The sequence below is a fragment of the Chiroxiphia lanceolata genome, chromosome 3 (assembly GCF_009829145.1).
Source record: "Chiroxiphia lanceolata isolate bChiLan1 chromosome 3, bChiLan1.pri, whole genome shotgun sequence".
NCBI classification, from domain to species: Eukaryota; Metazoa; Chordata; class Aves; order Passeriformes; family Pipridae; genus Chiroxiphia; species Chiroxiphia lanceolata.
Genome location: NC_045639.1, coordinates 9973732 through 9988310, shown reverse-complemented (window position 1 = coordinate 9988310; position 14579 = coordinate 9973732). Strand labels below are relative to the sequence as shown.

General features: G+C 56.1%; 1 protein-coding gene across 1 annotated transcript; it reads right to left on the bottom strand.

Moving 5' to 3' along the window:
• Positions 1-1488: 1488 nt before the first annotated feature.
• On the bottom strand, positions 1489-7200 carry LOC116785024 (maestro heat-like repeat-containing protein family member 6). Its single transcript, XM_032684176.1, has 15 exons — positions 6471-7200; positions 6166-6230; positions 5839-6051; positions 5523-5671; positions 5212-5359; positions 4774-4961; positions 4547-4684; positions 4150-4264; positions 3842-3979; positions 3385-3597; positions 3086-3241; positions 2827-2928; positions 2412-2514; positions 2103-2159; positions 1489-1805 (listed from the first exon to the last, which is right to left on the bottom strand). The coding sequence occupies exons 1-15, from the start codon at positions 6583-6585 to the stop codon at positions 1642-1644; spliced, it is 2064 nt and encodes a 687-aa protein (XP_032540067.1). The 5' UTR covers positions 6586-7200; the 3' UTR covers positions 1489-1641.
• Positions 7201-14579: the final 7379 nt, after the last annotated feature.

The window sequence follows — 14579 nt, the reverse complement described above, 5'->3', positions numbered from 1 at the left end:
CTAGCAGCAAAAGCTGAGCTTGTGAACTGAGCCATTTTTGCAGCAGACCCCACAGTGCTGACTTGCCTCCATGCCCGAACCTCACGGTATGAGGCCCTGCTTCAGCTTGTGGTGCTTCTTACTTCCCTTCCGGGAAGGCCTGGATTTTGAGTTTAGAAGGCCATGCCTGTGTTTTTAAGGTGGAGGAGAGGTTCAGCGGCTGCAGCCCAAGGCTCATGTCCCATCGCAGTCTCTAAGGATGGCCCCAGTGCCAGTGCCTTGGGATGCCTGAGTGTGGAAGGTGAGTCTGCCCTCAGGCACGGCCGTGGAAGTCAGTCAGGATGACAGGCTGCCCCTGGAGCTGCCCAGTGTTGCTGTGAGGCTGGGCAGTCAATAGAAAGCCCCTGTGGCCATTTTTCCTGAAGCCTTTGGCCAAACCACGTGCAGTTGTGCCCACAGCGTCCCTGCTTTTAGCATCCTGGGTGGTGTGGGAGCCTCGCTGAGGAGGCCCAGGCGTTGTGGGTGCTGCTGCTCCTGTGCACGGCCTGCTGCTGTTGTCTGTGGCACGGAGCCGCTTGGGCAGCAGCGACTGCGCAGCCCTGCCCGAGGAGCCCCGCATCCTCCCCGTGCTGGCAGCAGCTCTGCGGGCCCAGAGCTCTGGGTCAGCGGGCTCTGGGCCACAGCTCTGTGGCCTGGGCAGGCGCGGGGGCCCCGGCTGGCCCACAGCCCTGCCTGTGCCCCTGCCCCTCGCTGGCAGCAACCAGCGGACGTGCCCCAGCAGGGCCCCCTTCCCCTCCTTGTCCCCAGCCAGGCCAGCCTGGCCCCCTTGGGGGTGTCCCCACCCTCCTGCCGAGGATCCGAGGCTTCTGCCGCAGGAATGGGAGATGCCCCGGGCAAGCGCCAGAGCAGCTGGCTGGCAGGGAACTGGGAGGCTGCCTTGGGGGCTGCTTATGGACTCTGCCCCCCAATTCCTCAGGGCCTCCTCTGCCCATCCTGTCCCCTTGCAGCCTCCTGCCACCCACCCCCTCATGGATTCCCCTCAAGGCTTCCCACTCCCTTGTCCCGGCAGGGCCTCCGCAGCACCACATCCCTTCAGGGTCTCCCGACGCCTCATCGTCCCTCAGGATCTCCCCCAGCCCCGCCAACCTGCCCGGCAGCAGCGCAGCCCTGAAGGAGCTCCACAGGAACCGGCTCAGCAGGCACCTGCCAGCCCTCAGCAATCCAGACAGCAACATACGGGCAAGCCACAGATGCTGCTTCCTGCCCGGGACGGGGCTTGTGGCCACCTGCAAGGACCAGCTTCTCAGGGATTCCCACAGCTCCAGGCTCTGCCCATCCACTCTGCCCCAAGTGTTGAGGCTCTAGCAGAACCCCCCAAGGCCGAGGGCCTTTGGGGCACTTTCTCTTCCCCACTGCACACCCGGGCAAGTGTTGCTGAGCACAAGGGCCCTTTTTCCCCTCTTCCCCGATGCCCTGTGGACACCGGGCACCCAAAAGAAGCTCCTGGGCCTCTGCGTATGACAAGATTTCTTTACTATTCCTACGCTGGGGTAAAAGGAAGGGCTTGCAGAGAAGAGGTGTCTTCCCCACAGGCTCAGGTGGCCCCAACAGACAGAGCTGCCTGCATCGACTCTGCCCACAGCTACAGCAGCACAGGAAGACTCAGCCCCACAGAGAAGGCCGGCTCTTCCACCCCCTGCCGAGCCGGTCTCGCAGCCGCTGGAACCTGGGGTAGGGAGCTGTCTGTAGATTACTGGCAAAGTTGATGATTTGAAGCGCCAGGTTTGAGACAGCGGGGCTCCTGTCATCTGTGATGGCTTGAAGGGCTTGAACAGAGAGGAACAGAGCCAAGGTCAGAGCCCGGATCGGTGGCGACGCGAGGAGCCCCTCCTGCCTGGGCCATGCCAGCAAGGTCTTGCCATTGCCAGGAGGGAGCAGGGCCCAGCAGGATGAGGCAGAAGACGCTGGCCACCAATCCCCCCCGTGCCCCTGAAATGTCTGTCTGCTCTGCCCATGCCGCCCCTCATTCCTGCAGGGAGCAGAGCCCTCCGCAGCCAGGGCAGGACTGCAGCTGCCTGCCCAGGGTCTGTGCTCCTCCACCAGCCCCCAGTGCCCTCACTCACCATCGATGATGAGCTGCAGCTCTTTGGGCTGTCCCCTCAGGTACCCCCCGGCGATCCCTGGGAACACAGACCCTGTCACGGCCCCAGCGGCACAGCTGCCCCCCCCAGCGGCGCTGCCAGCCCGGCCACACACCCTCCTGCCCTGGCAGGGCTGAGCCCGGGGCCTTCCTGCCTCGGGGCGCCCCAGGGCTGGGCTGGCACTCGGGGCTCCACAGCACACCCCTGGGCCGGATGCTGCTGCCGCTGCAGCAGCCGGGGCTGGGCCCGAGCTGCAGCGGGGCGGGAAGGGACCGCGGCCTCGTGGCTCACCCATGAACTTGATGGCTGCCTCTCGCAGGGGCTGCTGTGGGCTCCGCAGGTACGGCAGGGCCTGGTGCATGTACTTGGCCGCTCGGCTCCGGTCGTTTTTCAGCTGGAGAGAGCAGCAGGGCACGGAGGGAAGGGTTGGCTGGGGCTCTGCCGCTTGTCCGGACGCTGCCTGCGCCCAGCACTGGCCTCCCCTGCCTGCACAGCCCTGAGGCCCGGGCAGCAGCCGCTGGGGCCGGGCTTTGGAGGGAGCAGAGGGCTGGCTGCTCCCTGGGAGCGGCGGGGCTGCCCTGCCCCACAGCCCAGCTGGGCCGGGGCTCCAGCGGCTGTCCCACAGGCGGGTGCAGCAGTGGGCAGGGGCACAGTGCCAGCCCCACACTGTGGGCATCGGGAGCTGGGGCTTTGGGGCCGTCCTTACCAGGCACTCGCCAAAGCTCCGTGGCTCCTCTGTGTTCACCAGGTGCCCAAGATCCCTCCTCTTCAGGAACCTGGTCACAGCCAGCAGTGCTTTCCGAGAGGCCTGCAGAGCAACGGAGAGCGGGACGTGGCAGCGCAGCCCAGGGCACGGGACCCCTGTCCCTGGACCAAGGCCAGGAGGAGGCTGGAGCCCGGCAGGTGCCAGGCCAAAAGGCAGCCCAGCCCCCTCCCACGGGACACCAGAGCCCACGAGTCCTCACCTTTTTCACGACCACCTTCTCGTCATGCCGGTGGAAGTAGAGCGGGAGCAGGCTCAGGCACACGAGTGGCTTCAGGGGCCTCTTTCCCTCTCTCTCGATCAGTTTGATCACACGAGTGAAGAGGGTCATGGAGCCCTCCTGCACACTGCTGTCCTCCTGGTGGAAAGAAAGAGGAAAAGACCTCAGCAGCAGCTTCTCCAGGCCCCAGTGGGCACAGGCCTGAAAATCCACAGGGACCAAAGTTTCCCAGCAGTACCCAGAGCCCGTGGCGGGGGGGGGGAGGGAGCGCAGAGCCTTACGTGGTCAAAGAGTGGCCGGAGCGCCTCAGCCAACTGCAGGCCGGTGGGGGTGGATATTAGGGGGTCTTTGCCGTGGACTCTCTCGTGGCGCTGTGTCCACAGACTGCTCCAGAGCACGTTGTTGAACACAGAGAGGGTCATCCAAACCACCTCTCTGTCTGCATCCCCCAGTAGCTGCACGAGCCTTTCACTCAGGCTCCAGATGCTCTTGGCCTGCGAGGAAGACATGTGCTGTGCCGTGAAGCCACCAACGGCTGCACCGGCAATCCCGCTCCGGCGGGGCAGCCCCACGTGCTGCCGCGGGGCCCGGAGGCCAAAGGCCTGTCCCGAGGGACTCGGGCAGCTGAACGGGGAGGCAGCAGAGCTGGGAGCAGCTGCCACAGCTCCCGAAGCCCAGCCAAGCCCAAGCGACTGCCCCAGGATTCCAGCACGGCTTCAGCCAACTGCCCCTTCTCACCATCACGGGATCCTGGCTGAGAGCCACGAGGACTCGGAGCGCCAGTTGACGCCGCTTTGTGTTGGTGCTCCCCGAGTTCCTTGAAAGCATCTCCAGGACCCTGTCACCGCATTCTCTGGTGTCCAGGCAGTCCAGGACCTGAAAGGCACAGAGCAGTGACGGGGTGCCCGGCCAGCAGGAGCCCGGACCCGCACAGGGCTGGGCCCAGGCAGCAGCAGAGGGCGCGGCACCGTCCCGGGCAGCTGCGGCCGCGAGAGGGCAGAGAGGTGGAGGCAGCTCGGCGAGGCAGCGTGAGGCAGCAGGCTCACCTCCACAAGGAATGCCATGGCAGGCAGGTCCCAGCACGGCTCCTCCCTGCTCAGCAGCTCCAGCAGGTGGAGTGTGATGCGGGAACACAAGGGGCTGGAGACGTGGCGCTTCTCCCTGGCAGGGGGAAAAAGGTAGCATCGACCTGAGCCAGGCGGGTAAACCTCTCCCGGGAGGGACTCACAGAGGCCTGGTCTTTCCCCACCAGCCCAGTGCCAGGAGGGGACCAGGGCACTCTGGGAGGCGGCTCCTCCTGTGCCCCCGCCTCTCCCAGCCTTTTCCACTCTGCTCGGCCGTCCCTGGGTGACAAGGCCCTCTGGTCCACGCCCACGGGCGCGGTGTGGGGTGCCCCGTGCACAGGCAGAAATGACAGGGGCAGCGGGGACAAGGAGGTCTCACCTGGCCAGCAGAGCCACTGTGCAGTGGCGGCTGCGAGCATTGAGGAGCCCGGCCCAGCCACGATTGTCTTCCACTGAATTCACCACGTCCTCCCAGTGGAGACAGCAGAGCGGGGCCTTCATGGTCAGCACTGCAAACCTGTGTGCAGAGCAAAGCCCAGGTCACGCTGGGAGCCCTGGCCCCAGCCCCGAGGGCATGGGAGGGAGGGGAGGACTGGCATGGAGCACCTGTTGGGGTCGGTGGGAAGGTCGTGTTGCTCCTGGCATCCCCTCCAGAACGTGTCGACCTCCTCTGACGTCTGCTCTGTGCTGAGGAAGACTTGGAAGAGCAGATCGACGAGGAGATGGGGGGAATAGTCCATCAGAGGCCCCGGGTGCTGGGGCTCCTGGACAATCATCCACAGTGCCAGAGTTGCCTGCAAAAGACAAACCAGGCGGACACAGCAGTCAGTGCCAAGACATCCATGTGGCAGGGCCCGAGCGTGGGAGGGGAAGGCCAGGGGAGACTCGGGGGGAGCGCCCGGCCCGGTGCCCCCGAACCTGCTGCTAGCCCACATTTCCAGCCCGGTGCCTGCACGCAGATGGGCAGGGAGACGCCGTGCTGGGGGAGGAGGGAGAGCTGCCAGAGAGGCAAGCTGGGGGCAAGCAAAGGTTCCAGAAACTCACAGCCAGGGCAAAGACGTCTGTGTTGTCCCCATCGGAGGTGCCTGTGTAGTACCACGGCCAGTCCTCCATCACGTCGAGCAGGGTTGGTAGCACCTTGTGCAGTGTCCTTCCCGATGAGGCTATGGTCCTCCACATGGTTGCAGCAGCTCTGTGGAGTCAGAGCTCTGCGTCAGGGGGGTCTGGACCACAGCGCCCTGACCTGGGCAGCTGCAGGGGCCGGGTGACAGAGCCACAGTGCTTTCAGGGGCAGGGGGGTGATGGGCTCTAAAGGCTGGTGAGCCCGCAGCCCTCAAGGCAGCTGGGGCCCGTACCTGTCACACGAGGGGGCACAGCGCAGGAGGGTGATGGCGACGTCCACGGGGTGTGCCTCGGTCAGTGCTAGAAGGGTCTTATCCAGCACGTGCCCAGCAGACACATTGGAGGTCAGCCACGAGTGGATGGACCTGACCAGAGCTGGCACCTGGAGGGGACACAGGGGAGAGTTGGAGAGCTGCCAGAGGGAGCAATTGCCCAGCTTCCACCGAGAAGCGCTTCCCTTCCCACCACACAGTGTCAGCCTCAAAGGCTGAGGGGGCCCAGCGGAACAAGCTTGAGGGCCCACACAATCGCTGCCCACAGGCTGCTTACTTGAGCAGAGACAACTCTCTCCTCAGGAACATGCAGACTGGGAGCATCGGGCTGGCGCTGAAGGGGTGTACTGTCAGCGTCTGCGATGCCCTCAGTCCCTGGGGCGTCAGCCTGGGCCTTGAGCTCGGTCGGGTTGGGCTCAGGCTGTGCCATGAGCTCGGTTGGTGAGGCCCTGTCCTTTCTACGCCGAACGGGACCGGATTTCCGCACCCTCTGCAGGAGAACGAAGGGCAGGGAAGAGAGGGTTGTGCCATGGAGAGCTTGGAGAGCGCTGCCAGGCTGAGCAGTGACAGCAGGCCCAGCCCAGGTGGCGATGGCTGCAAGTACCTGACGAGCTCTGTGGAAGCGGCCCCGGGCGCGGCCCTGCTCTGGTGTCCGTTGCCGGCCTGGATCTGGCAAAGAGCGAGCGCGGTCAGAGCTGAGGGGCTGCGGGACAGGCCGGAGAGCACAGCCCAGCCCTGCGCTCCACAGGCAGGGCCAGCCCCGGGCTGCCCAGTACAAGGAGCTGCTGGGGGATCAGCCCTGGCCCCTCTTCCCCCCTCGCTTTCCCTGGCCATGTCCACAGGGGGTGGGATGGGAAGAGGCCCATCTGGCTGCAGCCACCAGCCCTGTGGCCCAGCCCTGCCACTCACCCTCCTGCAGGGGCTGGGACTGCTCCACCTCTTCAGGCTGCTGTGTTGGGTCAGTCCCAGGGCCTTCCTTCTTTGTCCGAAAGGGCCTGAGCAGGCTCAGGCCTCTTCCCGCCATCCCGCAGTCTGGCCTTGAGGGTACCTGCAAGAGAGAGACGCCTCGGAAGATCTCCGCGTCCTCGAGTCTTGCAGGCTGCCCTCGAGGCCACCTGCCGCAGGGATTGGAGACTCCTCGGAAAATTTCCAGGTCACCGATCCTGCGGTCTGACCTCAAGGGCAACTGAACAAGAGAAAAGTCTAGGAAAGGGTATGGGTTCTCAAGTCCTGCGGTGCGGCCTCAAGGGCACTCGCCACAGGGCTCGGAGACACCTCGCAAAAGCTCCGCGTCACCAAGTCCCGCGATCTGGCCTCGAGGGCGCTTGCACCACAGAAAAGCCTCCAAAACGCTCCGGGTCAGCAAGGAAGGAGTTGGCTGCACGGGGGCTCCGCACAGCACCGCTCTGTTCCGTCCGTCCCGTCGCACGCTCCGAGGAGCACTGAGGCGTGGCCACGTCACCACCGGTACTATGTCAGGACGTGTCACAAAGGGCCCTGTGACACACTGCCACCTGCCCTGGGGCCTCCCCCCGCCCGCCCAACCTGCCCCAGGTCGAAAGGAGTCCGTTCTCCAAAGTATCTAAGACAGCTGGACGTGAACTTTAGGCCCAGCTCAAAAACTGAGCAAACCCTCCCCTGCTGTGCCTGCCCACAGCAGCAGAAGGAGCCCCCTCGGCTGCCGACGCGGGCGCAGCGGGAAGGGCACGGGGCCTCCACAGAAGCTGGCACGGGTTCCTTGGGAGAAGTCCCAGCTGGTGGCCCTCCCAAACACGGGGCTGTGACACAGCCGAGGAATGTGGGGGCATGGGCACCAATGCCGCTCCGACCCCCTTGGCCGGGGCTGCACCAAAATCAGCAGCTCTGGCAAGGCCTCGCCCAAGGAGACCTGCCACCGCCCCGAGTCCTGGCAGGGGTGGTGCCCGCCTCCTGCCCCAAAGAGCTGTGCCCCTGGGGGACTTCTCTGCCAGAGGGTGGCCAAAGCCAACGGGTACTGATGTCTGCGGAACAGAGCTCTGGGTCAGCGGACTCTGGGCCACAGCTCTGTGGCCTGGGCAAGTGCGGGGGCCCGGGCTGGCCCACAGCCCTGCCTGTGCCCCTGTCTGTTGCTGGCAGCACCCAGCGGATATGCTCCAGCAAGGCCCCTTTCCTCTCCTTTTCCCCAGCCATGGATTGTTGCTGTTATTATTCATTTTCTTTTTGCTCTTTACAGTAAATTGTTCTTATCAGCCTCTGGTCCGTGGCTTTTGTTCCTCCTCTCTGGCAGGGAGGGTGGAAGACATAGGGAGGGGGAGAGAATGCAACAGTGTTGTTTGGAGTCCTGATGAGAGAACTGAATTGGGGAGTACCATTCCTAAACCACTACACTGCTCTCCTCCCCTTCTCTGCTCTGTTCTGCCCAAAGAAGTGAGGGTAAGATCTTCCCTGCCCAGAGGACCCTCTGCTGCCCATGGTTCCTCCAGGGTCCCGGTGTGATGGGGCAGCTCTGCCAGGAGCTGATGGTGGGGATAAGGAAGAGTTAAGCGAATCCCAGCCTCATCCATATCCAAGGTAAACCTTGCAGGCACCCTGGTCCCAGGAAACAGCACAGGGTCCTGCTCTGTTCCTCAATCTTGTGCTAGCGTGGCATAAGGATGAAGGCACTCCCCCAGCATTGTGGTTTAGGAATTGTATTCCCCAATTCAGTGTTCTTACTGAACCACTCCTAATCATGAGCTGCATGCTCATTCTCCCTTCCCACTCACCCTGTGGAGGGATGGAGAGGAGAATTGGAGGTACAAAGATCAGGAGCTGAGATAAGAACAATTTACTGGAAACAGCAGTGGAATAGGAAAAACAAGTAATAGTTAAAATATCAATAAGAGAGGGAACCAGCGCTATCCGACTGCTCCAACTGCCACACTCAATGCACTGGAAGAGAGCCCTTCCCCCATCCCTGGAAAATGATGTGAGGTGGTATATAACCACCTCTGTATCCTAGCCATGCCCCTTCCTGGATCCTGCAAAAATTAACCCTGTCCTGATCACAACCATGAAATTATACACCTCTTATTCTATACCATTTATGTCATGCCCAGATCCTACACCTTTCAACTGTATGTGTGTGTTTGTGTGTATATATAGATATAAAAGCACAGGTATCATTTCCATATTTCCATAGTCAATAGCTGTCCCTCCAGGACGTCTGTTGAGTTCACCAAATCCATAACTGTGGGTTCTATCCATCCTAGATGTCTTCCAGGGCAGGAGGGCTGCTGTGCTGCAGGGTGGTTGCAAGTTGCATCAGGAGCTCCCGACTGGTGTATCTGGAGCAGTCCATCCTCCTTGTCCATGGTACTTGTGGCATACAGTGTCAGTGTCATTCAGCAAACAATATTATACGTACAATTCAACATTACACACTGTTCTCAGCCACAAATCAAATCCCCATGAGGTACATGTCACGATTCCCTATCCCTCTGCATTGCCCATCGAGTGCATTCAAGTCCTTGAGCAAAAACAATCCCATGGATGGGATTGCCTTTGCTTGACCCAGGACTAATCCAAACTGTCTTCCTTAACATATTCTTTATAGGCACCATTGAGACTTTATCCTCTTCTATGGTACATAAGGGGTCTGACTGGCCAGGGCCAGGTTGATTGGTAGAGCCTCTGGTGTTAACTAACCAGGTGCCTTCACTAAATATAGATCCCAGTGTTCGACCACCACCCATTGCTTTCAATGTGGTTTTCAACAGTCCATTGTACCCTTCAACTTTCCCAGAGGCTGGTGCATGATAGGGAATATGATACATTCACTCAATCATCCCATGCTCCCTGGCCTAGGTGTCTATGAGGCAGTTTTTGAAATTAGTCCTATTGTCTGACTCAATTCCTTCTGGGGTGCTGTGTCACCACAGGACTTGCTGTTCAAGGTCCAGGATGGTGTCCCGGGCAGTGGTGTAAGACACAGGCTATGTCTCCAGCCATCCAATGGTTGTTTCCACCATTGTCAGCACATAGCTCTTACCTTCCAGGTTTGCAGGAATGTGATGTAATCAATGTGCCAGGCCTCCCCAAATTTATATTTTGACCGTTATTCCCCATACCACAGGGGCTTAACCTGCTTGGCCTGCTTGATGGCAGCACATGTTTCACAGTTATGGATAACTGTGGTAGTGTCCATAGTTAAGTCCACCCCTTGATCGTGAGCCCACCTCTTTGTTGCATCTCACCCCTGATGACCAGAGGCATCACAGGCCCACTGAGCCAGAAATAATTCACCCTTGTACTGCCAGTCCAGATCTACCTGAGACACTTTGATCTTGGCAGCTTGATCTACCTGACCATTATTGCAATGCTCCTCAGTAACCCGACTCTCAGGTACGTGTGCATCTACATGATGGATTTTCACAGTCAACTTCTCTACTCGGGCAGTGATGTCTTGCCCCAGTTCAGCAGCCCAGATGGGTTTACAGCTGTGCTGTCAATTGGTCTTTTTCTATCGGTCCAGTCACCCCCAGAGAGCGTTTGCTACCATCCACAAGTCAGTGTAGAGGTAGAGTGTTGGCCATTTCTCTTGTTTGGTGATCTCTAAAGCCAGTGGGATGGCTTTCAGCTCTGCAACCTGACTTGATCCCCCTTGTCCCTTGATAACTTCTGTGACTCACCAGGTAGAGCTCCATATGGCAGCTTTCCATTTCCAATGTGTCCCTACAACAGGGCAGGAACTGTTGGTAAAGTGAGTATATTGCTTTTCATTTTTGGGTAGTTGATTATATGGTGGGGCCTCCTCAGCATGTGTCATCTTCTCCTCTAATGATGATGATGATGATGATAGTCCAAAATTTTCACCTTTGGGCCAGTTTGTGATGACTTCCAAGATCCCTGGGCATTTGGGATTTCCTATCCAACCTCGCTGTGTGATTAGACTGATCCACTTACTCTACGTGGCATCAGTCGCATGATGTGTCGACGGGACTTTTCCTTTGAACATCCAGCCCAGCACTGGCAGTCAGGGTGCCAGGAGGAGCTGTGCTTTGGTGTCAATCACTTCTGAAGCAGCTTGAACCCCTTCATAAGCACGAGGTTGGTGTGGTATTGCTAACATTGCACTATTATGGTAGTGATCAGCAGTAGGTAGTGACCTGTTGTTCTTCGACCCCCAGCAGTCCAAGAGCAGAAGGGTCCTCTGAGAGGCCAGGTGAGGTAGTCAGCTGTCTAATTTCCTGTCTTCACAGCAGTTATCCCAAAAGCCCAGTGATGCCCTTTTGGGTCCTTGAGATACCTGCTCCTGAGGTAATCTATGCCAAGGATGCATGGGCCTTCTGGGCCAGTCACGATGGGGTGTTTTTACTGTTCATTCCCAGTCAGGCTCACCTTCAGCTTCCAGTACAGTCAGCTGTTGGGATCCCTGTCACCTCAGAAATAGAGATGGATTCTGACCCTACATATCTTGATGGCATCAGGGTACATTGTGCACCAGTGTCAACTAAAGCCTTATACTCCTGTGGATCTGATGTGCCAGGTCATTGGATCCACACAGTCCAATAGATCTGGTTGTCCCTTTCCCCCACCTGGCTGTAGGCAGGGCCCCTTAAGTCCTTGTCATAGTATTCGTTGTTCACTTCTTTTAACCATGAACTGGAGGTCCCTTCAAGAGGATCAGAAGTGTCTGAGCTGATCCTCAAGGATATGATTCTGGGGTCATTGTCTGGGCTCAGTTCCCACTGAACATTTTAAATTTGGAATGGTTTAGTGCCGTGTGCATTTAATGATTTTGCAGGTACCCATCGCCATCTGGTGGAGGCGTTGAAAGACGACACTGGGAGGGTGAAAGCCGAGAACAGTTTTTTGTCCTGGTGACTTTTGCGTGTGTTCTGTTGGTGGAGATGTCCATTTTGGGATCTTGGTTACACAACAGTGAAGTTACATATACTTGGGAAGGAAAGTTAATAGCTCCAGCGTTGGGGGTGCACTTTATGGGCATTTTACTGTATGCTATAGAAAGGGAAAGTGCAGCTTGGGCTCTTTCTTTTGGAGCTGGCGTCTGAGAGGGTGAAAGAACGTGATGGTATGTGCAGCTGAGAGGGAAAGCACACAGCACCAGTGTGTTTGGTGCAGTATGGGAGGTGAGAGTTGAAGTGGAGCCAGCAGCAGCTTTTTCACCTGAGGCCTTTTGCGAGTGAGCTTTTTGCAGCATGTTTTCAGTTTTTGGAGCTGGGCTCTGCAATAGTGAAAGAATGAGATAGTACATACAATTGAGAAGGAATAAAAAAGACAGTGTTGGGCATCACCTTCCCCCTGGAGCCTGTAAACTGCACAAAACACATTGGTGCCTTGCGTTTTTGTTTTTAGAAAGTGCAACCTCACTTTTTTGCTCTCTTGCCAAGCCCAGCTTTTAATCCAGTCACAAAAGTTGATGTCAATCCCTTGGTTTTGGGAAGGCAAGAACCTAATCCCAGTTTAGGTGATTCAAATAATACACTGCCTGAGAAGTTAGGTAAAGGCCAGCAACAGCTTTATGTCCTGTCACCTTTCTTGTGGGAGCAATCCCTGGATGCATTCCAATTTTGAGTTAGAATCCCAATTTCAGAGATAGACTACAGCAAATTCTGACAGTACTTCAGTTTTGGCATGGAAAACACCTAGTGTCTGCGTTGGTGGTGCAGATGACAGGGTGGCCAGCAGAGGTAAAGGCCAGGAACAGCTTTCTCTCCCGGCACCTTTTGTGTGGGACCAATCTCTGAATGTATTTAGTTTTGGACCCTGGATCAAATTATACAGCTGGCTCTCCTGAAGTGTATGGCAACTTATTTTGGCAAGACAAGCAGGTATCCCCAGTGCTGGAGGTGGAAGTGATAGGTTGACAAGAGGAGGTAAAGGCCAACAATAGCTTTCTGTCATGGTAACTTTTGTGTGACAGCCATCCCCTGACATATTCAAATTTTGGATCGGGAATCCAATTTTTTGCAAGTGGCTCATGAAAGTGGATGACAGTGCCTTTCCTTGGTAAAGGCAAGCACCTAGTTCCAGTGTTAGTGGTGCAAATGACAGCATGCCCAGAAGAGGTAATAGACACAAACACAGGAGCTAAGTGCTTGCCAAATAAATGTACTGCCATTCTTTTCTGAAGCTCAGCTCTGAAATTTGGATCGGGGCTTTTAAACTGATTACATCCAGTGTTTGCTCAAGCACAAAAGGAGGCACCACAGAAAGTTGCTGTTGGCCTTTATCTCCTCTGGGCATTCTGTCATCTGAACCACGACATGGAGGCTGACTGCTTTCCTTTCCAAAATACATGTGTTTCCATAATTTTCAGGAGCCCACCTCAGAAATTTGGATAATACCTCCAAAACTGAATACATCTGGAAATTCACATACTTTCACAATCACATAGATCTTGTACCTAAACTAAAAATATCCAGCAAAAGTCTTGGTGCCAGCTGAGAAAGCTCTTGCTAGCTCTGCATTTGTCTCATACTCCTGGAATTACAATACATACCCTGGAGCTTTGCACTTTCCTTCTCGGTTGCATGTAGCATCACATTCTCTCTGTCTCACAGAGTTCAACTTGAAAACTTAAAACTTCTATCAACTGCTCCCACAAAAAACGTCCTATTACAAAAAAGACAGTGCTGGGCATCAGCCTTTAAACTGCACAACACTGGTGCCATGATTCTTTCTTTTCTGCTCTATGTACCCTCACATTTTTGCTCTCTCGCAAAGCCCAGCACTGTAATTTTAGCAGGGCCACAAAATGTGTTAGGAGGGAAAAGTTACTGGGTTTCACATTCACAGTGACATTCACAGCAACTGCACCATACACAGTGAGGCAATCAACTTTCCTTTCCATGTCCTGTCACATTCTTTCGCGCTCCTAGAGATCCTGTACCTAAACTGAAAATATCCAGCAAAAAAATCTCAGTCACAACAGATGTAACCTGAGAAAGCTCTTGCTAGCTCAACCTTTAGCTCGTACCCCTTGAATTACACCGCACACTCTGGAGCTATGAGCTTTCCCTTTCAGCTCCCTGTGCCATCATATTCTTTCAGTCTTGCAGAGCCCTGCTTCCAAACTTAAAACAGCCAGCAACTGCTTACATACAGATGATCTTAGAACAAAAATTCAGCACTGGCCCTCACCTTCCCTTTGCAGCCTGTAAACTGCACCAGACACAGGTCTTCACTCTTTCCTTTTAGATGTATGTACCCTCAGATTCTTCCACTCTCGCAAAATCTATATCCAAAACTAAAAAAAATTCAGTGGTTGCTCCCACAGAAAAGGTCCTAGAAGAAAGAGCCAGTGCTGGACTACACCTTTTTTTTGCAGCCTATAAACTGCACCACTGTCAACACTGAGACTATTCACTTTCCTTTCTTTTACTCTCACAGAGTCAGGATCCAAACCCAAAACTCTCCACAAAATGCTCTCCCACTGAAGGTACCCGGAGAAACAGATGTTGGTTTTTACCTTCTCACTGTCACCATTCAGAACTCTACCATATGGTGCTGTGTACTTGCTAAACAATTAAATGGACCTCAACATTATCCAAGAAATGCAATGTGCAGATCCAAAGTTGAAAATTTCTAGACACTACTGGCAAACAAAATGTGCCAGAACAAAAAGAAATACATTTATTTTGGAAGGCAAGCGGCTATCCCCATTGTCTGTGGTGCAGATAATAGGCCACTGAGGGGAGGTAAAGGCCAGCAACAGTTTTCTTTCATAGCACTTTTTGTGAGGGAGCAATCCACTTTCAGGAGCTCATCACCAAAATTTGGATATTGCCTCCAGTATTGAATATGTCCACCAGGGATTGCTCTAACACAAAAGTTCTCAAGAAAGAAAGCTATTGCTGGTTTTTACCTCCTGGGAGCAGCAGCAGCACCACCAATGGGGCTAGATGCTTTCCTTAACAAATAAAGGCACTGTCATTGTCTTTCTGGATCCCACCTCCAATATTTGGATAACAGTTCTAAAACTGGATATGCCCAGAGATCTCTGTCAGAAAAAACTTTCCAGGACAGAAAGCTCTT

Coding starts and splice junctions, on each gene's coding strand:
- LOC116785024 (XM_032684176.1), bottom strand. CDS start 6,585: ATGGCGGGAAGAGGCCTGAGCCTGCTCAGGCCCTTTCGGACAAAGAAG. Junction 6,231..6,470: donor GTCCCAGCCCCTGCAGGAGG/GTGAGTGGCAGG, acceptor GCTCTTTGCCAG/ATCCAGGCCGGCAACGGACA. Junction 3,598..3,841: donor TCAGCCAGGATCCCGTGATG/GTGAGAAGGGGC, acceptor TCTTCCTCGCAG/GCCAAGAGCATCTGGAGCCT.